Here is a 24,206-nt window from a genome sequence, read left to right as displayed (position 1 = left end):
AAAGCTACCTGCTGCACCGTGCCACTGAGTCAGATACAGACGCAATCGAATTAATACACACATCTGACTTTGCTTGTGCTTATTTTCACCACTGGTTTTAGATTAGTAGAGGGATTTCTCTACAGCAGTGCTTCTCACTATGGGGTCTGGGGAACCTCCAGGGGTCCATAAAGCAAAGCTATTATATTTATGATTGAATTCTTATAGTTATATTTGACTCCGAACTTCAATAACTGAAAAACATTTATTCATATAAATCATGTCAACTAACGTGTTGTGTCGATGGAAAGTCCAAAAATAAAAAGTTTTATGACTCCAATAAATATCCATAATATTACTAATATTAGGTTTATAAAATAAATCTGTCCTGAGGAGGTCCACGGAAATTATTGTACAGTTAAAGGGATCCCTGGCTGCAAAAAGTTAGAAAACCCCTGTCCTACACACACTGGCAGACTCAGGGTGATGTGCCCATGGTCAAAAATGTGAACAAAGATAACCAAAAGTGCCCTCTAGAGTGCCCTTACAGTGGAGAAGACATGAGGAAGTGCCCTCTGGGGTGTCCCTATGTGCGAGAGCATGTAATGAAGTGCTCTCTACGCTGTCTTTCCCATGGAGAATCCATGATGCAGAGCCATACAGGGTTTCCCTACATACAAGAAACTGAGATGCCCTCTAAGTGCACCTACATGCCTGGGCAAAAAAGAATGGGCCAAGCCCAAAATGGCAAAATATTAAGCTTTTAATGGTCTTTACAACAAATCAATTTCAGGAAATTAGCAAGAATTAAACAAATAAATAAAGGAGGTTAGTATGGGAGCTTTTCCCTGTGATTTCTTTAAATGTTTAAGCCTTGTGGCCCTTGATGGACTGCATCAGGTGCGGCAGATAACCAAATGATCACTATTTTCCTTTTTTAAGGAAAAAAAAAAAACATCCCAGAAGATATTTTTGGAAAATTTTATACGCCCAGACATGTGTTGGTTTGAATTTTACATCAAACATTTTAATCATTATCATGATTTTACCTTTTCATACAGGAAGACTATATAAGTGAATTTCCCTGTTTCAAGCTTTTCCCCAAAGCAAAAGGAAATGAGCAAATGGTGGCACAGGAGCTCTCAGAAGTGCATTTGTTTAATTCTTGCTGATTTTCTGACCAATGATTTGTGGTTAAGACCATTAAAAGCTTAATATTTGCCATTTTGGGCTTGGCCCATTTTTATTTTGCCCAGGAGTGTATGTTCAGGAAAATGTGTCCTTTAGGATGCCTCTAGAGTAGAAAAAAAACATGAATGAATGCCCTCCAGGTGCCCCTGTTTTTTCCAATGTGTGTAGGAGGTGTCTTTGTTATTTTCTCTGAATCTTCCTCATTTCTCTTTCATCCTTGTGTATTAATTTTCATGAAGAAATGAACTGCATTGTCAGCTGGAACAGAGCAATACCCAAACTTTTAAATGCAACCCACAGCAATTTAGTGACAGGAAATGAATATGTAGTTTTAGCAGAATGGGTGAGGGAAATGTTTATCACATTTCATTGTAATTGCAATTCACCTAACAGGCAGCAGAGGGGTCTAAAAACTACAAAGTGCTAAGATGACCGGTGTAAGAGGTAAGTACAAATTACAGCAAATTAAAAAAACAACAACATATATTTCAGCAATATGCTTTCTAACAAACAGACACATATGATTCAAAGATTTATTTAGGAAAGAATTGAAATAATACATGATTCATTGAGTGTGATGATCACCACATGTGCTGTATTGATGTAAAATGTCAAATGACTGACATCAATTTACTTACAATAATATTGTACATGGACAGTGTATGTTACAAAATCATTTTGAATATGATTAATAATATTGTATGGTTTTATTTATCTGAGATTCTGGAGTCTGGAGACATAAATGTCCCCATTTACGACTTAAGTGTTATATGTTATTTTGTGGCCCCAGGTGGATCCTTGTGCCAGTAATTTGCATACTGTGTGTGTGTGTGTGTGTGTGTGTGTGTGTGTGTGTGTGTGTGTGTGTTAGTGATGAGAATCATTTGGCTCAGATCACCAACTGGAGTTGGCTCTTTCAGTACCAAATGACTCACTGTCATATTTTCTAAACCAAAGTTTGCCAGCCCAGCCTGACTCATATGCAAATCAGTTGTCAAAGTTCACCTAAAAGAGCCGGTTCGAAATGAAGCCGACTCGTTTATGAACGACTCCTCACTAGTGTGTGCCTCTGGAGTTAGTTCTGTGGGTGCTTGCCTTGCCTCTCTCATGAGCTATACAACTGAGTTGCCTAACAACAAGAATATTTAACCATGTTCTCTGTCTCAGAATGTGATTCATCACTGTCTCAATGCTACACTATATCTGATCTCTACCTCCTCGTCCCACTTGAAGAATTTAAAGTGGCACTGATCAGTCACTTTCACTGTGTTTGCACAGCATTATAAAAGGTCTGTGACCGTCAGGTAAGGAGTGGTAATTCTGCAAAACTGCTATAAAAAAGCTCCCTGGCTCAATATAAACCTCTGCTGAGATCACTGGAGCCTTTTAAAACCTCTGCAGTGCAACCTTTGGATTCCCAGACAGCATTTTTTGAGACAATCATTGCCTTGGACGTTGTCTTGGTAAGTAGTGCGCAGAAAAGGTTTGTAGCTTTTCTAGTTACTTGCTGAATTTTCAATCCTATTTTCATCATTTTACCAATTTCAAGTTTTACTATGGTGCTGAGATTCATAATTCATCTCAGTTCCTAAGGGCTGCATTAAAAATGATAAAAGATGTGAACTTTATTGGTTTATTTACAGCAGGCGCTGCTTGAGAGAATCATCGAACAGTTTGTTTTTCTTGTTAAACTCAGACCTTCTTTAAAGTAGACACCTTCATGATTAAAACATGAGAAAGCGGTGTCAGTTTTGTCTCACTGTTATCTTTATTATCTAGGACACAAGAAACCTGTAAAGATGAGACATTCCTTTAGGATCCAGTTCATCCTTCTTGTGCTCGTCTGTGCCTGCGGTGTCTACAGTGCTAATGGTAAAACCTTTTAATGAAATAAATAAAATAATATACAGAACTTCTGAAGCTCAGCTTTAAATTAACCTTAACTCGCTGTAAGCAGATAAAATAATATCTGGCAAATTATTCTCACACTGCTCCCACTGCCCAAAATATTTCCTTCTAACGCCTGAAGAATGACCATTGGACCATTATTCTACTCAGCAAGGTCTGAACTCAGGAAAATCATTGTTTCACTGGTTTATAATCATCTGAGTGATTAACGTTTCAGCATAACGTATAGATATCAGCGGAGTAGTAACAAGCTAGCAACTTAACGTGTTAGCCTAATACTTCTTACTCTAGATACTTGCTACTATGATCGCTGCCACTAACTTTTTTCCCATTTCAATCACATCAACAAGTGGAAGCAAGAAACCGAATAAATTGACTAAATCCAATTAATTAGAATTAGGTTTGTGTGTATTTCTCCTCTTCTTCTTTTTTCTTTTTCGAGTTTATGATTGCGTTTATGATCGCTGCTTCTTTGTGATCTTTTGCCTAATTTAGTTACATTAATTGAAGTTTCTATTAGTGGCTATTCTTTTCACACCACCTGAAACTGCCTGATATTTCATATTATTAAACTGTATTAAACCTATTCACAAATAATACAAATGATAGTAAAGTGTGCTTTTTTGCATTTGTAATTTAAAAATCATGGCACCTCCTGGTGGGCTGGAGGCCCTAAAAGACCACTAACAGCAAGAAACGTCCCTGATCCAGGGCTGTAATGTATTGAATAATGTAATGTATCGTGATGCTGTCTCACTCAATGCTTTCTAACCCTTATCTAATCTGTGTTTTATTAAAACTCATCAGTCACAATTCAGTCTAATCCACCAAAAAATGGAGGGTTCGTTCAGACCACAACAGAGCAGACAGTGTCTCTGACCTGCACAGTCGACAACTCTGCTGTGGCAGAAGAACTGCGGTGGTTCCGCAATGGCCGAGAAGTGAGCCTCAAAGATGGAAACCGCTTAAACACGAGCCACGTGTGTGTTGAGCCAGTAACCAGAGAAGATAATGGAGTCATCTTCACCTGCCAGCTGAGGTCTGATGCTACTGTGAAAACTTCCATCCAACTAGAGGTTCAATGTGAGTACAAAAGTGAGACCTGAGAGTTTCACTGCATTCATGGCTCTTTGTCTGTGTGTGAAACAAGCAACAGCATTTTTTAAGTAACTTGTTATGCAAGGAATGAAACATGACAGGGCGTGCTATAGCAAAATAATCCATGCTGATGTGGTGTGATCCTATAACACCACATCCTGAAGTGTTTCATTCCACTTATACGGCAGCGATTTATCAATTATTACAAATGTTCATTTCTTAATGAACAACACATTGCCTTTTAACCGTTTATGGTTACATTTAATCTTACAGAACGTCCATGTTATCACTTTTATATGTTATAGCAGCTATAAACATTGATGTCATTCTGTCACCAACCTCTCTTTTATTCTCTCTCTTAAAGTTAGACAAAAATAAAACGCAGCTTGTCATGTCACTGAGAAAGCAGAAAGTGCAAAGTTCTCTGTTCTGAAGACTTTCCCGGGGCAGAAAATTTCATATCAATGTTTATATCAATGATTATACATTTTCTTTTTTAAATTACAGCACGTTGTTTATCATTTTCTTATGAGACTATGATTATGTAGATAGTCCGCCTTACAAGTCCCTGTGAATGAACTGTTACTAGAGAAAGATAATGTACTAGAACAAGGACATTAATTATACAGCTGTGATTTGAATGATAGCCGGAATTACTGTCAAAGCCGTGCTGTAAATTAATACCTTCTGACCAATCAGATTCAAGAATTCAACAACACTGTGGTATAACAGGGAAAAACTATTCAGCACTATATATGTTTAGTACTTTACATTTTTAACTTTAATATCTCTTGCAGATCCTCCAACCCTAGGTGACGATGTGGAAATGTTGGTTGAGGAGAAAAGTGATACCGTCCTGTCCTGTGAAGTTCGTGCTTATCCTCCAGTAAGTGTAGTCTGGAAGATGGATGATAAGCTTCTGGACCTTTCTTCTAGCAGCTACAGGACCAGCAACAATGGCGTCACAGCTACGCTTTCCATTTCAAACGTTAAGCGAGATGTGCACCAGGGTGTGTACAGCTGTGAGGCCAGCTCAACCGTCAGTGGAGTCACCAAAAAGAGCTTCAGTATCACTGTTGTAGGTTTGTGTCCTTTTCAAATCATCATTACAAAACTCAAAGAATAAAACTATATATATATATATATATATATATATATATATATATATATATATACTCTATTACTGTATTACTGTATTAGTGTATTACCTGAAGCATACTGACTTTCTCTCACCAAAGTGTCATGTCTGTATATTCAATACAGTTTTGTGAACGTAATTTATAAGAATTTCTTCATGTTACGTGCTACCTATACTACAAATTATTCTACAAAAATATGACAGAGCTAAACAATCCTTCACTACAACATCTGTTCTTGACTGGATGGTTGAAACAATACAGTTCATTGTACATTTCTGAATTATTAATATCAAGGCGAGTAGCGAGGTTAGTTGTTGTAGCTTTCTTGAAGACTTCGCTGTCAGTGTAACAAAATCGATTTCATGTTAATCGCTTAAAATTTTGGTCACGGTCAGGCTGGTATATCCAAGGATGTATACCCTGTCACAGTATCTAATGTTTTATAGAAGTTATTGTCCTCCACTATTTGTTTTTACCCATTTCCTCCACAATTTGGTCACCTGCCACTCCGTCAGCTCTGCCCATCATACCACAGCTACCCAGGGAGTGTGAAGGCTAGCATGTGCTTCCTCCAAGGCATGTGAAGCCAGCTAAATGCATCCTTTTTAACTGTTGCTCATGCTGCATCACAGGGCAATGTTAAACGCTCAGAGGAAATCGCTATCTGCCCTCTTCCACATACAGACCTCAACACGATTGGCTAGTGTCGCTGTGATTGACAGGGAAGAGGGAGTACGCCATTTTTCGTATGCAGTAACTAAAGTATCATCAACCAGGTTTTTAAAAAAATGCAACGCTCTGTTTTTCTGTAAGTTTTCAGGAAAATTCATATATCATGATACATATTGTGTATCGTAGAAATGCCTCCAAAAATCGTGTTATGATATTTTTATCATTTCACCCATCCTTCGAGCCACACTGGCACATTTTGAGTTATGCACAGTGGTGTATTAGTGCGAGCCTGTAGGCAGACTTGCAGTATTCAAGCTGTGACTTGATGTTTCACAGGACAAGGACTTGTGTGGCACATTCCAAAAAATAAAATCTGAAAAATCTTCCTGAATTTGATACTAAGCAAATCTGTAAGATAGCTGCAGTTGTTGTTGTTGTTGTTGTTGTTGTTCTGCTATATTACGGAAGCCTAAGGTTTGCCGTTTGTAAATGATATTGTAAATATTAACACTAAATACTAAAAAGTCATTGTAAAGTGTGCTCAGTTACTTACATTTCAAAAAGCAGCCACACCTACAGGTTAATTTGGATTTTACTGGGCAAAAAAGAGTATTTTTGTCATATGTTTCTTATTTTATCAATACGCAGTAGACATTTTTGAATAGCTGTCTGCTTCGTATGACATTGAATTGAAATGTATAGCTTGTTACCGGGCTAATATAATCAGCATGTGGGTGGCTTTGTGATTATAAAGCACATGGTGTTGTTATGGCTGACACACTCTAGGTTTTTTTTCTCTATGACGTTAGACTGAACCTTGCAAATTAACACGGATTTTGCAAATCAGTACACACTGATTCCTGAAGGAGAAGGTGGTAATTTAACAGCTCATCCCTTTATTTAAATTATGTCTGCATGATTTTCTGCTAATTTTCTTTCATTTAAAGGGAGCAGCTCTGTCCTGGCTGGGGGCGGAGCTCATTTCTGGGCCAGAAAAAAAACTTAAATGCATAGCAAAATCTACTGATTAGCGAAGTACACTGTTTGTAATGTTTTCTAAGGTATCTTTGTATTACAGGTCTAGAAACTCTAAAGCATTACAAACTGCACCTTTAAAAAAATGTCTAAACCTAATCAAAGCCTTCACTGACCTTCATTTTCCAGAAATGTGGAAAAAAAAGTTACACGGACAGATAAGCCTTATTATTTAAGTATGCTAAGGTTTTATCTTCTTCTTGAACAAAATACAATAACTAGCCACAATATAATGTCAACATTTTGTTCCTAAAACACAGACAGAAAGATGAAGTTCCCTCTTTGGCCTACAGTAGCTGGTGTGGTGGTCGTCCTCTTAACAATCCTGCTGGCTACCATTTCCCGATGGGAGAAGATTATGAAGGTATGATCATTTTAAGTAAAGTGAATGTCATGGGCTCTGTGTGAAGTTGAAGTAGGAGAGGATTCATTCAGCACTTAGGAAGCTTTTTAACACTTCTTTTCTTTGTTATTCGCAGTTATTCATGTGATTTTTTTTCTTTCAGTGCTTTAAAAAAGACTGACGCTCCATCAAGTGGGCCATCATGTGCAGCCCATTACAGCCAAATGCACTGTACTGACAATCACAAAGAGGACATGTATGAACCAAACACTTCTTATATAACGTGTTCTGCTTAATTAAAGATTTAAAATCCTGCCAGTGTGATGTTGTGCTTTTAAATGCTAACGATATTGCACAAGATTGGATTGAAAAGGTGTTACACATTGACCCATGAGTAAAAAAGAGACTCTAGAGCATTGACTTTCTTTGTTAATGGCATGGCAATATAAACACATTAAAATATATTGCTAACTATTATAAATTTTCAAGGACAAGGTCAGTGAAGTTCCTTGATGTCGTAAACATGCACAGAAAACAGATGTGTACGTTCATCAGTTCAAACGTAAAACACAGTGTGGCCAGGTTTGTGCACTTATTTTTAGATGAGCAAATATTTCTCCATCAGTTATTTAGTGACTGGTTAAGAGGCTTATGTGTTGTGTGAAAGTGTTCCTCAGCCTACTGGAGCATGACTCACTGCAGTTGGCTATTTTAGTAGTTTTATTATATATTTTTTGTACAGTCATGGTAACATTTTAAAATATAAATGTTAACTAAACAATAAACACCTGATTAAACCTTAATTCTATCCATGAGATAAAATAAACCCATAATACGCCATATGAACTAATTGTCCTGGTGGATTTAATGGATGTAACTTAGTAACATTTAATAACTGAATTTATTCTCATCTCTGTTTACCTAATTTAGTCATCAGTGTAATAACCCATTTAGACATTTTAACTTTTAAACAAACACCAATTAATATGATAGTTAATTACTTTGTTAATATTATTAATAGTTAATTAATTTTAAGTCAGCTAGTGAATAATTTAGGTAAGAGAACTAACGTACAACGTAACCAGTCGTTTCTTTTTTAATTAATACAAATATTCTGTTTAAACTTCTATACTCTTCACTACAGAGGCTAGAAAGAAAGGAAGGAAGGAAGAAAGAAAGGACTAAAGGAAGGAAGGAATTAAGGAATAAAGGAAGGAAGCAAGGGAAAGAAGAACAAAATGGCAGTATGGTATATCTAGAAAGAAAGAAAGAAAGAACGAAAGAGAAAACAGAAGGAAGGATAAAATAGCAGCATGGTATATCAAGAAAGAAAGAAAGAAAGAACGAAAGAAAGGAAGGAAGGAAGGACAGAAGGAAGGATGGAAGCAAGGGAAAGAAGAACAAAATGGCAGTATGGTATATCTAGAAAGAAAGAAAGAAAGAAAGAAAGAACGAAAGAGAAAACAGAAGGAAGGATAAAATAGCAGCATGGTATATCAAGAAAGAAAGAAAGAAAGAACGAAAGAAAGAACAGAAGGAAGGACAGAAGGAAGGATGGAAGCAGGGGAAAGAAGAACAAAATGGCAGTATGGTATAACTAGAAAGAAAGAAAGAAATCAGTTTATTATAGCAAGTTTTGCAAAAAAATATATATATAACAAAAACCGAAAGAAAGAAAGAAAGAAAGAAAGTTCATTATAACAAAATAAAGTAGTTGTCAGTTTGTTATAGTAAATGTTGCCACATAAACAAAGAAAGAAAGAAAGAAAGAACTCAACACAGCTCTTGAATTCAACCAATCAAAACGAGGCAAAGATTGGAGGGGCGTGGCCTCGCCTTATTAAAATACGGGGCGGGGTTTGAGGGCGGGGCTTCGCAGTCTGGGGAAGAAGATCCGCCAAATTCAAACTCAGAAAGAGCAGTGGAGCTTTACTACAGCGCGGTGGAGTGAAAAGTGAGAGAAGGGTAAGAACCGGAGTTTGAGTTCATGTGTTCGGGGTTTCTCTTCAGTAATGTGCACTGGAAAAAAGTTGGAACATTTGATGATAAATAAGTGGTTTAGTACAGGAGCAGTTAGCCAGATAGCTAACCGGGCTAACGTTAGCTAGCTTTGCTCAGTGTATTGTTTCGGCGTGTGGTGGAGCTCAGAGCTCTAAACACACACTACACTGAGAACATGTCTAAAGATAAGGAATAGCATCGTGTGTGTGTGTGTGTGTGTGTGTGTGTGTTTATCCTGTTTTATCAAACCTTCCTGCCTTAGTGCGCGTTTACAGGCTTCAAAACAATACAACAAACATTTTACATCATTTATTACTCTGACTTTATGAGAAAATGCTAAACTCTGTGCAGTATGTTCTGATATTTATCTCTGACATGATAAGAAAATGTTTTCTGCACTGAAATATATGAAGAAACCTGAGTTTCTGGGCGTGCATTAGTGCGCATGCGCAGAAACGCCAGCACACATGAGAGCTCAGATGAATGATGTGAGTCTTTAGCTGCACTGAGATGTTACACAAAGTTTATAACACAACTGCTTTTTGTTTTTTTTTTCCCCCTAACTATCTCTTCTAAATCAGTGCTTCTCAAAGTGAGCTCTGGATTCCCCCAGATACTCAGATTACAATGTGGAAATCACAGCCCTTCATTATCAAAGTTATTATATTTATTATTGAGCTCTTGTAGTTATCAGCCTGCTTGACTGATCACTTGAATTTAAAGGTTTAATCCAAACCGTGTACCTGTTCTTCTGGTGGAACATCCAGGAATAAAAACTCTACAGGACCCCGAATGGACGGTATGAATACAATAATCACCTGATTAAACCTTAATTCTATCCATGAGATAAAATAAACCCATAATACCCCATATGAACTAATTGTCCTGGTGGATTTAATGGATGTAACTTAGTAACATTTAATAACTGAATTTATTCTCATCTCTGTTTACCTAATTTAGTCATCAGCTTTTAAACAAACACCAATTAATATGATATTAGTAATTAGTAAAGTAATTAACTATTATTAATAGTTAGTTCATTTTAAGTCAGCTAGTAAATAATTTAGGTAAGAGAACTAATGCACAACATTATAACCAGTCATTTCTTTCTTAATTAATACAAATATTCTGTTTAAACTTCTATACTCATCACTAGAGAGGCTAGAAAGAAAGAATGGAAGGAAGGAACAAAGAAAGTAACAAAGTGGCAGTGAGATATATATATATATATATATATATATATATATATATATATATATATATATATATATATATATATATATATATATATATAAAAGAAAGCAAAAGAAGAACAAAAGTATGGTATATGGAGAAAGAAAGGAATGAAGGACAAAATGGCAGCATGGTATATCAAGGAAGGAAGGAATAAAGAAAGTAGGAACAAAGTGGCAGCAAGGTATATAAAGAAAGAAAGCAAAAGAAGAACAGAATGGCAGTATGGTATATCTACCAAAAAAAAGGAAGGAATATTTTCATGTTCATTTTATGCTGATTTCTGTTACACACCAAAAATATATAAACTAGTTACTGTATGACGCACATTACACAGTTTAAAATACATTCACATTGAATTAAATCATTTCATATTTTTGTTTTTAGATATTGTGATTTTTTTTTTTGTATAAACAAACTCGCCAAGGTTACTGAACAAAACTCTATATAAAATAAAAATTGCAAATGATTCATAATTTAAGTGTCTGCAGTCTTAACACCACCAAATTTCTGGGTTTACTATCAAACAATTCATCGTCACTTTTGCCAAATCCCCTACATTCGGGGTTCTCAAACCTTTTTGAGACAGGCCCTTCTTAAACTGTAAACGAAATTTCTCAGACTCCACCAATGCAGATTTATCTTATGATTATAATCCAACCATTTAAATGTCACACTCATTATTCAGATCTGTACAGTTATACACTATATGGCCAAAGGTTTGCTACAGAATTCTATACAGTTGTGTGCTTCCAACTTTGTAGCAACAGTTTGGGGAAGAACCACGTGTGTGTGTGAGGGTCAGGTGTCCACAAACTTTTGGCCACAGTGTGTATTTTGGCTATTTATTAGAGCCTTAGAGTTTTTTTTAAAACTCAAAGACAGAACACATTAAATCCAAGTAGACCTTATTTATAGGTCTACTTGAGGTCTGCATTAAACCAATTCAAGTGACAGTCAAATAGATTAAGAAGTATAAGAACTCAATCATATGAATAATAACTTTGATAATGGTGGACTTTAATTTCCTGTAACTAAGTTTCTAAGTGGCATGTAAATTTCTTGGGTGCTGTTTATCGTAGTTTAACGTGTACAGAGTTTGACAGGTTGGCACAAGACAATGTCAACCTGGTGATCTTGAAAGTTATATAAAATTATCACATTTGTAACAGTTTTGATTTTCCAACACTTCTTGCACCACCAGCTCCCATCATGTCGTCCGCTATCGTGAACAGTGTGAATGAACTTAGCTCCACGGTGTCTGGGATGTGGCGTTCGCACAGCGTTCTCTCCGAGTCAGAACCCGAGAGCTCCCCTGAGGCGGCACAGCACTTTCGAAAGCTACGCTCCTCCAGCTCACTGAACTCACTGCGCATGTCTCTGAGGAAGAGACTTCCTCTAAAAACTGTGCAGCCCACCAACAACATCCCTGAGAATCCAAACGGCGAGGTGCTTCAGAAAAGCAAGAAGACGAGCACCGTCACCCAGATCAAGCGCACCGCCAAGAACACCATTGGCAATGCTTATCAGGTCAGCTCCTTTTCACATATCTGTCCTAGCTCACTCTGAGTTCCGTTCCAGTAGGGGTGGCTAATATGACCAAAAATATCGTATCACGCTATGAAGTGTACAACCAGTAGCCATTTTATCAAGCCGCGACTCTGTGTAGGCCAAAGTTGACGTGCAACGCGATACTACCACCACCATGCTTCACTATAGGCCACTTTGTGTCATTATAGGTCATACAGTCAGTAATTGTTTCTACCTTGCACTTTAGTGGAAATGACGATCAGATATTATTTGGAAAGCAGAAAAAAATATCCCAAACTATGAGCATCCTGTGGAGCACTATTAAATCCATTATTAAAAATGAGAAAGAATATGGCTGTGACTCTGCTTATAGGAAGCTGCCTATACAGTCATTGAATGGGTAAAGAGGACATTAGTCAGAAAAGCAACTGCGGGACCCAGAGTAACTCTCAACGTGATGCCGCCACCATCATGCTTCACTGTGAGGTGTTACTCAGTGTGATATTTTTTGGTTGTCCGTTTTTCTCAACCCCGCATTCCACCTGCTCCACTACAACACCCACTAAGATACCACATCGTTGTCGCGGCAGTGCCGAGAATGATCCATCACTCAAATAATTTCTCGTTGACTTCTATTATTCCATATGAATCTGCTGAAGTTCTTTATTTCTTCACCTCAGAAGTTCCAAAAGAGCACAGTGTCACGCGACGAGTGCCTGGTGAGGACGCCTGGCAAAATCATGGAAGGAGAAGAGAACGAGTGTGCTCCTGCATCTGCACACACCCCTAAACGACAAGCCATGACCCCCAGGCGCACACCAAGATCAGCCGCAAAGCGTACCCCTCGAGCTGCAGATACTCCAGAGCCCAGCGAGTCAGCTGTGAGAGCCGTGAAGACGGGAGGAACCAGGAGGCAGCTCGTACGCATGGCAGCGTTGAGGAGCCCTTTCGCATCTCCCAACACGGTGAACCGTCGCAGGTGAGTAGCATGCAAGGTTAGGGTTTCACTTTAGTTAAATTGTATTAGTTGCGTGTCATTAATTCATCTTCGCAAACTTGGGGAGCAGAGTTGAAAGTTTTGCCTGCAAGTGTCTCTGCTTAGTTTCTTTTTTTTTTTTTCCCTGCCTTAGGCAGTTTGATCAAGATCTGGACAGTGTGTCAAAAGGCCTCAGGAAACTAAAGCGACTCTCTCGGGCCTTTGATGAAGTCATTGGGAGAGATGAGCGGTGAGTAAAACATGTGCTTCATTTAATACACTGTGACTTTTAGTAGCAATAATGCAGAAGCTCTGCCATTTGAGTTCCTGAAATTCACATGCCTAACATTTTAGCACAGTTTTGTGACCATTTTATTAATCTCATTAAGCAGCATTTTCACCTAAAAGGGACCTTGAGAGGACGTGCAAGTACATTTAATGGTTTTTTAAAACCTGCCTTTAAATTTGATATAGGGAGAAGAGAATCTGTCTTTATGCAGCTTTTCAAAGGAAATGGGCTTTTAAACTTAGGAGCTCAAAATTGCTGCCTTCCTACGTAGCAATATGATAAAGACTGCAAGCACATTCATGATATTTTCAGTCCAAGTTAAAGCAGAAAATTTTAATTTGCAAAATTATCCGGAATATTTTTTTTTTCCTCCAATTTCATATCATATTAGATATAGCGATTATGGAGCTTAACAGTGCATGCTATTATATTAATGAAAGATTTTGTATGAGAAAAACTTTGATTAATTGTATAATTATTGGCAAATTTATTATTTAAAAATGTGGAAAGAATACGGCACAATGGCGACTCTGCCTAGAGGAATCTGTCCACCAAAAGTCAGTGACCTGGTAAAGAAGGAATTAGTCAGAGAAGCGACCAAGAGGCCATAGGTAACAAGTAACCTGATGCTCCCACCACCATGCTTCACTGTAGTATGATATTGTAAATCTAGAACCCAAGTTACATAAGTGTCATTTAAAGCAACTGTCTGGATATTTGGGCATGACTTAATAAAGGATTCTGGATGAGAAAGACATCCATTACTTGTTAGTGCTGATCATTTGCATAATTATTGGCACATACGTCTTATGATGTAAAGTGATTTTATTGATTGGTTGTTTATTCACTGACTTTCTGACTTACATTTGCATTCCTGAGCCAATCTAAACGTAAAGCTGATTTAGGGTGGGCTGAGAAATGTCTAGGTCTGTGATGGATCCCACAGTAATGTTAGTAGTAAACAATAAATCTGTGCAAGTTATTCCAGAGAAGGGCTTCTGCCAAATTTAAATTTCAAGAAAAGGATTCTGAAACTCATTGGGAAACTCTTCGAGTAGTCAGTTGTTCAGAACATATGCTTTCCCACTAAAGAAAATGTAGTAGTCTTAACACAGAGCTGATAGTCTCTTTCTGTTGATTTGTTTTTTTTTTTAAAAAATCACTAAGTCTACACATTCATGCTTCCTGTTTTTGTGTCACGTCCATTTCCTGTTTGCTATTTGGGTGGGTCATTTTTTTCCTCCAACGGCTGTCTGCTCTCACTTCTCCCACAAAACACTCTTCCTGCCAGAGTTTTAGCATGAGGGAATGATTTGTGGCTGCTCTGGGGTGCGTTAGAGGGTCTCTCTGTACATACACACTGAACTGATAAGCTGCTATACACTGAGGAATTTATTTGAACAATGTTTTGATAGATACGTTTGCATATTATATAGTGGCCTCTTAATACACTGATGGTGCAGCATTAATGTGTGTGTGATTTGGAAAGCACTGTAGTGTGTGTCAGTCTGCACAGTGTCTAATGCTGTGCTATTATCTGGGAGTGCAGTGTACCCCACCCCCCTGAATTCCTCACATAACTCTTGTCCCGCCAAGATTTTCAAACTCCAAGTGCGTTTCCATTCAGGGAAGTCATGCGAAACAGTTACAGTCATCGCTGCGTGAGCGGCAGCTACACAGAGCGTCTGCTGTTCCCCACATTTCCACACTGACTTCACATAAATCCGTGGCTTTTTTTTTTTTTTTTTTTTTTTTTGTGCTATGCATGAAATCATCTCCTAGGACCAAACTGACAGGAAATAAAATCTCTTATGATAGAAGCATTTGCTCGTTTAGAGCTTTTCTAACAGATTTTAAAATTGTTTATTCAATTACAGCACAAGATTTATTTATTATTTTTACCCCATTGTCATTGGCAGTGTAACACGCTCAGAGGAAAGCACAATCTTCCCTCTTCCACATGAGCTCACAGAAGCTCATGATTGGCTAGTGACACTGTGATTGACAGGGGAGAGAGTAACACCATCGCTCCCACTCAGAGCACAGACAAGTTTTCTCTCTTGACTCCCAAACATGCATAGCTGTAGCATTGTCAGGATTCACAAGCTTTCCAAATAGTTACTTAGTTAATATGAAAAAAACGTGTAAAATGTGACTAAGGCATTGGAGTCAAAGCCACAACACGTGTATTTTCCCCACTTTTAGCGTTCACTTGTGCCCACCTGACATTTTCAAACTTGTGTCCTTTCAAACTGCAGATTTACACATCTGAGTACGTAACCCTTAAGCATCTCAGGAAATCTTGACAGGAAAACAGGAGGCTGTGTGTGGGAGCTAGGCAATGACCTTTTACTTGTGGTGCAAGAGAATAGACTGACTTGCTGAAATCTGGTTCTTCTGCCCCCTCAGGCTGTTATCAGTCACTCGAATTTGTTTCATTGTTTTCTGTTGGTGCATTTTCAGTGAAAGGCCTTGAATTTGTTTGTGAAACTGTAGGCTAACCTGTCTTTCATTTTAGCAGCAGCAAATTCAAGTACTCTATTATAACGGAGTAAAGCTTAAGGTAAAATACTTTTACCACCTGATCTAAAAAAAACAATGTCTTTGACATGCATGAAGGCTGTACATACACTATCTGGCCAAAAGTCTGTGCACACCTGACCATCACACCCATATGTGCTTGTTGAACATCCCATTCCAGATTTATTCTCCTTTGCTGTTATAATAAGCTCCACTCTTCTGGGAAGGCTTTGCACTAGATTCTGGAGTGTGGCTGTGGGGATTTGTGTTCATTCAGCTACAAGAGCATTAGTGAGGTCAGACACTGATGTCTGGGGTGCAGTCGGTGTTCCAGTTCATCCCAAAGGTGTTCAGTGGGGTTGAGGTCAGGGCTCTGTGCAGGACACTCGAGTTCTTCCACTCCAACCTTCACACACCATGTCTTCATGGAGCTCGCTTTGTGCACAGGCGCATTGTCATGCTGGAACAGGTTTGAGCCTCTTAGTTCCAGTGAAGGGAAATTTTAATGCTACAGCATACAGAGACATTCTATACAATTGTGTTCTTCCAACTTTGTGTCAACAGTTTGAGGAAGAACCACATGTCAGTGTGATGGTCAGGTGTCTACATACTTTTGGCCATATAGTGTAGCTTCATCTGATGTATGGAAAACTTGCCCCAAACTAATAATTACAGTTAAAATGTCTGCTGCACTTTTTTTTTTTTTTAAACATTTCTATATGCTAATACTGCTTTTTGGCACTAAGCTGCATGTGCTTAAATACAGCCTGTTCCATCATATATTGCCTTTCACACAGTACAGTCAACTCCAAGACCCTGAAACATGTATGTTCAACATGTCTGTGCAGGACTGAGACCATGGAGCATTACAGAACAGTGATGGCTCAGAGCTACGGCTCCAGCTCCAATCTGGGCAGCATGACGGGGAAATTAAACAGATCCTTCATCCACCAGCAGAGCCGGCGAATCCGCCACAGAGTGGGCAGCTGGACCGACAGCGCTCTCTCAAACCTCCGCAAAACCACATAAAGATGAAGCTACCTTTCTCTTTTTTTTTTTTTTTTATAATTTACTGTGTCTGTCTACATCTATGTGTTTGTCACCATTAGTCATGACTTCTCATTGTCATTTTTGTTCTTTTGTCTTTTCTTTTAATGTGTGTATCATATGGAATATCTGTAACTGATGTCTCAATAACCACCAGTGTAATCGGTCAGAAATTTTAGTTACCTGCCAAATTGTTGTCATGCTGTTACAATTTAAAGGTCACGGCTGTTGATACTGTGGGGAAAGCCCTTGAAATGTTACCAAGAAAAAAAAAATATTTCGTCATTGCACCAAAGACAACAGTTGAAGGTCTCTGTGTCTGTGATCAGAAAACAATGTTGCCATTCTTACTTTCATTTATATTCAAAACTAACACTATCATGAATGTAGCGAGACAAACGTCATGTTTACTAACTCGTAACTAGTTTCTAGTTATATATTATACACTATATTTTAGACTCCACCTTGTATTGAGGTGTTAGGAGGCTCTAACTCAGCTTTTTTTTTTTTGTTAGCACACAATAGCTGCATGCTGTAATTTAACAACGTGGTCCACAGAAGGGAGAAAATGATGCAAAGTCTGAAAATGGATTCGTCAGCTGCGAAATTACTTTTGTTAAAAAGCAAAAATTATGTTGACTGTGAACTATGGTTTTAAGCGCTTTTTCTCATAACACTAAGCGCTCTTTCAGAAATGTTTACCTTTTATACTTTAATAAAGAAGATGTATCCATTTTGTTCTCTGCAGCATTTTTTTTAATAGTATGATACTTACCATTATCCACACCATACAATACCACAACATGACTGCGTAAAAGGCTGAGCAATGTGGAAAAAATAAATAAATAAAATCATTTTCTTTGTGTTATCCGTAATGGCTGCATGCAACGATGAACAAGCAACATAGCGTCATTTAGCAAGCTTTTTTCTCTCTCTCAATTGCAGTGATTTGTGCCTTTCTCTAACGTATCGCCCTTCAGTTCGCTCACATCCTTCTTATGTTACATGATGACAATAAAAGTAGGTCAATAGAAATGAAATGAATGAATAGAGAAAATAAAATACAGATAGTAAGAGCAAGATTTTACATTTCTTTACTGTATGGCTGTAGGTCTGCGAGTTCACTGGTAACCATCTGATGATGTGTTAGTTATAAAACTACTGAATGTATGTACTGATGGTAGCAGTAATGACTAGCTCTTGACTCTTAACTACACACACTCAATAATGATTTTAATATAACCCAACATTCATTTTGAGAGCCTAGACTCTATAAATCGATACAGTGCATAAGTATTCACCCCCTTACGGTTTTTCGGTGTTACAACCTGGATTTGAATCTGGATCTGACTTAGTTAAGATTATGTCATAAAATAAGATAGGGGCTATTTTGTGTAAATCTAATACTGAAGTGGGAGGAAAATACGCATACGTATTCACCCCAGTTGGTGTGAAACCCCTAAATTAATTCTTGTGCAACCGGAAATCACATAATTAGTTGAATAGAGTCTACATGTATACAATTAAAGTGTCACGTGAGTTTAATATAAATACAGCCTGATTCTAAAAGGCCTCATTTCAATATAATGAGATATTTAGTGTATATTCATGATACATAATCCCAATTAAGCCCATTGTAATATTACAACCTGTATAACAGTGTAAAGGGGGGTGAATACTTATGCAAAGCACTGTAACTCTCTACTAATATCACTATTTCCTAAAAGTAACAGTTGTACATTTGTATTATAAACAATAACGTTAGTTATGATTCATTTTTTTAAGAAGGCCTGTAAGATTCACCCACCTAACCTCTGCTAAAAGAACTTGCATTAAATTACCAGACATTTTAATTCACATAATCTTTATTAAAGATTATATTGTTACATCATTAATGTTCAATTTCTTTCATTTTTTTTTCTTTTACAAAAGACACCATATTCCAACAACACACTCGTTTAAATTATATACAGTTATATACAGTATGTTACAGGACACATATACAGTTTTCTCTCATTGCTAGTAAAACTACAGTTTACTACAACTTGCTAGCAACTGCACGTAACAGATACACGTAACTCTCAGACGTATTACATGCTGCAGCTGTGTGTATAGCAGCATATACTGATATATACATCTAATACGTAAACACACACTGTGCAATGCCGTTTTTTTTTGTAAGAGAATTGAGTGGGAGGCAGATATGCAGGCAGTTCAGAATGTTACGATCTGAACAAAGGACGGTTTCGAAAACTCGGCTAAAATAGCACTGAGAACAGACGGCAAGGCCACCGAATAATCGGAACAAATGCAGGTCTGTCACTGCTGTGCTGCTATAAATAGAGCTGGTTCCGATGCTTGCGCACATGGTTACCTTCACAAAAGACCACAACAGCAGCCAGCAGAAAACATGAACACCACATACATAATGAGAGCTTCAGGCACAGCTCACAATGTGTGCTTGCAAATAAAACATCCCATTCCTTGTTATTACCTTCAGGGCTCTTGGCCTCCATGTGTTGATCACGAAGCTGCTCTCGTTTCAATGATCAGATGCATCACCTTTACTGAAATGTGCTGTTGAGGACCGGGTGAGATATCTCCCTCAGCTGAATCGTTAAAATCGTTCCTTTTGTTTAGCATGTCATATTACTCAAACTGGCAGGAATTTGATTCTGTTCTGACGTAGTTTTTCTGCGTTTCAGGACAAGGTCATGAGATGGTAAATGAGAACATGCACATGCTGTGGAGAAGAAAATCAGAGCATGATTACTAGCTTTGCTATCAGTTCTGATCAGCTGAAAGTTCCTACAACATGCAAGGTGAAAGACTATTCCTTACAGAACTCAGAACTGAATACTGTCTCACGTGGATACGCTAAAGACTGCACTTACCAAAAACATTTTATGCCTAAGACTCACTCTTCCTTCAGTTTCTTAACTTCACTTGTATACCTAAAAACTTCTGCTGTAATCATAAAAGACCCTGACGCTCAGAATGAACATCATTCTCACACACTTTGACTTTATACTATATACACAGTTGTGGCTGAGTGATGATTTATCCCACTAATCCCACTATCCGGTCTTACCCAGAAGTGGACGGCTTCCCTGTTGTGTCTCGAGGTTTCTTCCTCGTGTCCTCTCACTGGCTTTTTCCTTGCCGCTGTCATCTCTGGCTTGTTCATTAGGGATCTAATGCTGCGTTCGAATAAACATTGTCGTTCATCATTTTCGACCTCTGACTATTAAACCCAAAGAAAACACCCCTCAACTTCGAAATTCCTACTCGGGAACTCGGAACGGTCTCCTCACCGTCACAAGTTCAAATCAACATGTCTGCTCACAGCATTAACAGTAAACAAAATAAACACTTCTTCCCTTTAAATGAATTATACTGTATCAGTAATCAACACACAAATATATCAAAATCTGTAACACTGAATATACAGTTCCCTGTTCTGAGGACATAAACATACATCACTCATCACAGTTACCTGGCTAGCTTACTGCTAGCAAAAGACAAAGTTCGAGGCGTCCATGTTTTTTTCCTCACTTTGTAGCTCAAACACACAGAATTCGAAAAAGTTCTGACTTTCCGCTTGGCCTCTAAACTGGTCCTCTTTTCTCCACCAAAAACACCTCCAGTTCTGTGAGGGTGAGTTATTAATATTTTTACTTATTATCATTATTATTATCTTATTATTTTAACTAAATAATAAATTAGAATCGAATCACATTTTTTTCTGAGGGAATCCGGACACCCATTATGTGCTTTGCATCATACAAAGTGGAGATTATGTAAAAAAAAAAAAGAAAAAAACCCTGTAAACTTTAGTCACAATTATTTCCAATAAACAAAAAAAAGATAAAAGGTTTTCATGTGACTCACACTATCATATATCTTAAAAAACGTTGGGGAAACAAATCAGTGCAAGTCTATAGGGATCATACAGGATGTATATGGTTGCTATAGATATACATAGTCATTTTTAAGATTTTTAGATGTAGATTATTCCCCTTTTTATGTTTGTGTACTTCTCTACCTACCAGAGTACCACCTACTAGTATAAAGTATTTTAAAAGTTTAATAAAACTGCTATTATTTTTCACTGATATGAAGGTATATTAGTCTTTTCGAAAGCACAGATGAGCTTACTGTTCTTGTTATCCAGCCAGCATTCTCAAAACATATATATCTATATATTTTTACTTTCCCTGTGATGTAACCCGGAAAATAAGCAGAGAGTGCCGTAATAGCTGCTGTGAGAAAATAAGAGAAAATAACAACCCAAACCACCCAATATGAAGGCACCATTATCCCACCGTGTGGTCAACAATGCCTCGAGAACCCAAGTGACTCTGGGCAGATTCAACAGAGACAAATCCGCCAATCATTCCCCTCAGTCGGAACAGAGCTCACAAAGAAGTGAGAGGCGCTTTCTTAAGGACTTCTGGCTTTGTCGTGCTGATTGGCTTATTCAGGATCCGTACGCTAGTGGAGCGACCGAGTGACGCAGAGCAGCTCGAGTGCGTCAGCACAAACCAAACAGGGGCTCGCTAAGTAAATGAGCCTCTCAGCTTGTCAGCAGTAATAAATGGTAGCCTGCTGCCCTGCACTGAGCACCACATTACTGTTTGTCTGCAGACTGCTTCAAAACATCCCCGAAAAAAAAAGATTTAAAGAATGACAGGGGCTTCCATGGCTGTCTCTGTGAAACAGGCTGGTAGGCAGAGAAGCTAATGACATTTGGTGTTTCACTGTGAACGAAATTCAGAATGTCAAGTGTTGGGTAAAAGGCCGCAACATTTCATACCACCTCAATTAAAAAAAAAAAAAGAATAATTCATCTTACCACAAGCACAATGTCCCATGTCACTTTGTGGATTTTTCCCAATCCACCAAGTGATCATATTTTCTCACAGCACAGCTGTAAAGCCTCCTGTTTCCGGGTCTTGATCATCAAGTTCAATGCGGATCTCGGGGCCGTCCCTGTGGCTCTCGGGCTGGCTCTGAGCGCGCTCTGGTTTCGGGGTGGAGGACGAGGAAGAGGGTGGAGACGCCTGCTGCATGGACATGGCTCGGCGCAGCAGTGGTGTGCGCTTACATGTCAAGAAATCAGGCGATGGAGACAGGAAGTCAGGCTTGGAGGAGAGACCGAATGAGCCCTGGCGCAGGATCATGCGGTTCTTCTTGGGCCGTGAGCCGTGCTCGAACTCCAGAGCGGAGAGGTGAGCAGCGTATCCCTCACTCAGGAACTGAGGATAAGAAAGAGAAAAAGAACTTTAAACAGAGGACTGGGCAAACAAGAGCTTCAGATTCAACAGAGGCTGATTTTATTAGTATATTAGTAATATATATAATAAATAGTAATATATTAGTATTTATTAGTTTTACCTGGCACTGGTGCTGGTGTTTCTTGGATGGTCTTCCCACAATGTAGATCTGGGAGGCCTCCAGGCCCAGTGCGCTGTACACAGACATGTCCTTCATAGAGCCGTACGCTGCACTGATCTTAATGTGACACTACAACATGCAAATAAAATGAGTGCAGTTTAAAAGGATATCCTGTGGGATTCCGATATTTTCATGACATTTTCACACAACTGGTTCCTTTTCAATGCACCGACTGAAACAACTTGATGTTCATTTAGCACAAACGATTTAAAGCTTCACTTTGATTTGATACATGGAAGTATGAGTGAATGGGTGAGCTAGCACTTTCCAAAACAAGAGTAAATGAGTAGATAATCAGTTAAACAGAAGGTGGTTACATCTGTTCTGTGTGACGATGATATGGGCCGTTAAATTAAAAAAATTCTCCTAAAACTTCGTTTAATTAAATCGATTTTAATTTCTTGTGTGCTACCTCCTTGATGAGGCTCCTGAGGAAGATGGTTTTCTGGCGCAGGGGATCGTGGACGAGCCCCTCCGAGAAGAACACCATGCCCTGGGGGAAGTTGTGCTGCGAGAGCCACGACACCACCCTCTGCTTCTGCATGTCGGGCCGACCGGTGATGTAGATGATCAGGTAGCCGAGGTCCTGCCAGTGCCTGCAAACACAACACCAACAACATCTGGCCTTTTTTTTGTTTTTTTGCACCATTCTGTGTTTAAACTGTAGAGACTGTTGTGCGTGAAAAATCCCAGGAGATCAGCAGTTTCTGAAATATTCACACAGGCACCAACAACCATACCACAGTCAAAGTCACTGAGATCACATTTTTCTCTGTTCTGATGTTTGCTGTGAAAATGAAGTCAAGCTCTTGACCTGTAGCTGCATGGTGTATGCATTACACTGCCACTACACAGTTGGCTGATTGGATAATTGCATGAATAAACATTTGAAAAGGCTGTTTCTGTGCCCCTTTTAACTTAATGCCAATCCAAAAAAAAATTAATCAGTCCATTACATGCACAGCAAGCAGTGTATCAGCTGGCACTAGAGTAAAAACCAGGAAACCATGCGCATACACACTCACCGAACCACATCTACAGCTCCAGGACGGACTTTCGGGTCACTACCCATGAGCGAGACGCTGGCAGCAAAGGAGCCGTCGATGCTGAACACCACACACTCCATTCCTCGCGGCAGCACAGTGAGGAACGCCTCTGCACTTGTCTGGTCACCTCTTGAAAAACGTCAAGTGTAAATGTCAACGTCATCCCTAACATAGCAAACTGATGAGTTTTTTTTTTAAACAAATGAATTTTTTTTCATGATGTTCACTCACTTGACCACCATTTTGATGGGGTAAACTCCTACTGAGAGTCGCTTGTTTGCAGGAATGGTGTAGGTGACACGACCGCTGCTGGTGGTTACCTCGGTGTCGAACAGCACCCAGCGTCCTGATCCAGGCTGGGTCGCCAAATACACATCCACCTGACGAAAAAGACTCAGTGTTTCTCTAACGGCTTGACTGGTAAATTCAGCTAATTAAAGTTTTAGCACGCTAGTCATTTTTGCACGTGTTGCAGCGTTTCTTACCGTTTCTTTACGGAGCTTTATAATTACTCACACTGTTGTATAAATACACACAGAAGGGCACTATGTCATATAAAAATGTATCCACGAAGGATGGTGACTGTCCTAGGGATCATCAAGACTCTCAAAATATTAGCAACACACTCATACAGTTCATATCCTGCAAAATGTAAATTAAGCACTGCAAAAAATTTCTTAGCCAATAAAACTATAATATAGGCAAACTCATAATATTTCTCTTTATTAGATTGTTTTAAAAA

The 24,206-nt window shown here is 38.5% G+C and overlaps 3 protein-coding genes across 11 annotated transcripts in view; 2 read left to right on the top strand and 1 right to left on the bottom strand.

Moving 5' to 3' along the window:
- Positions 1-2,405: 2,405 nt before the first annotated feature.
- Positions 2,406-7,679, top strand: tmigd1 (transmembrane and immunoglobulin domain containing 1). The gene is made up of 6 exons (XM_053239999.1): positions 2,406-2,633; positions 2,950-3,042; positions 3,886-4,161; positions 4,974-5,258; positions 7,283-7,386; positions 7,529-7,679. Exons 2-6 carry the CDS (start codon positions 2,970-2,972, stop codon positions 7,544-7,546), a joined length of 756 nt encoding a protein of 251 aa, XP_053095974.1. The 5' UTR covers positions 2,406-2,633; positions 2,950-2,969; the 3' UTR covers positions 7,547-7,679.
- A 1,524-nt stretch (positions 7,680-9,203) lies between these two features.
- Positions 9,204-17,694, top strand: LOC113541661 (uncharacterized). 4 transcript variants are annotated; one of them, XM_034311442.2, is made up of 7 exons: positions 9,276-9,330; positions 10,090-10,165; positions 11,804-12,129; positions 12,810-13,108; positions 13,260-13,355; positions 15,916-15,957; positions 16,763-16,900. In XM_034311442.2, exons 2-6 carry the CDS (start codon positions 10,159-10,161, stop codon positions 15,947-15,949), a joined length of 762 nt encoding a protein of 253 aa, XP_034167333.2. In that variant the 5' UTR covers positions 9,276-9,330; positions 10,090-10,158; the 3' UTR covers positions 15,950-15,957; positions 16,763-16,900. The 4 variants fall into 4 exon arrangements, with proteins under 4 accessions (XP_026794574.2, XP_034167333.2, XP_034167332.2 ...); XM_034311441.2 differs by having other exon boundaries at positions 15,913-15,957; XM_053240197.1 differs by lacking the exon at positions 15,916-15,957 and having other exon boundaries at positions 9,280-9,330; positions 16,763-17,694.
- A 678-nt stretch (positions 17,695-18,372) lies between these two features.
- plrdgb (PITP-less RdgB-like protein) overlaps positions 18,373-24,206 on the bottom strand; it is a 74,400-nt gene continuing 68,566 nt past the window's right edge. Inside the window, exons 15-21 of one of the 6 annotated variants that reach the window (XR_003404181.3) lie at positions 23,696-23,844; positions 23,444-23,593; positions 22,831-23,014; positions 22,359-22,487; positions 21,817-22,219; positions 20,053-20,161; positions 18,379-19,704 (exon numbers count right to left, since the gene is read on the bottom strand). Coding sequence is in view for 1 of the 6 variants with exons in the window: in XM_026938595.3 (XP_026794396.3) it covers positions 21,881-22,219; positions 22,359-22,487; positions 22,831-23,014; positions 23,444-23,593; positions 23,696-23,844 (951 nt within the window). In the remaining 5 variants the exon portion in view is untranslated. Of the gene's footprint in view, positions 22,220-22,358; positions 22,488-22,830; positions 23,015-23,443; positions 23,594-23,695; positions 23,845-24,206 lie in introns of all 6 variants that reach the window. The other 5 variants (XR_004579597.2, XR_003404179.3, XR_003404180.3 and 2 more) reach the window with 5 other exon arrangements.

This window comes from Pangasianodon hypophthalmus, chromosome 15 (genome assembly GCF_027358585.1).
Source record: "Pangasianodon hypophthalmus isolate fPanHyp1 chromosome 15, fPanHyp1.pri, whole genome shotgun sequence".
Taxonomy (NCBI): domain Eukaryota; kingdom Metazoa; phylum Chordata; class Actinopteri; order Siluriformes; family Pangasiidae; genus Pangasianodon; species Pangasianodon hypophthalmus.
Note: the sequence above shows the minus strand (reverse complement) of the source record. Positions and strands in the feature narration are given on the sequence as shown.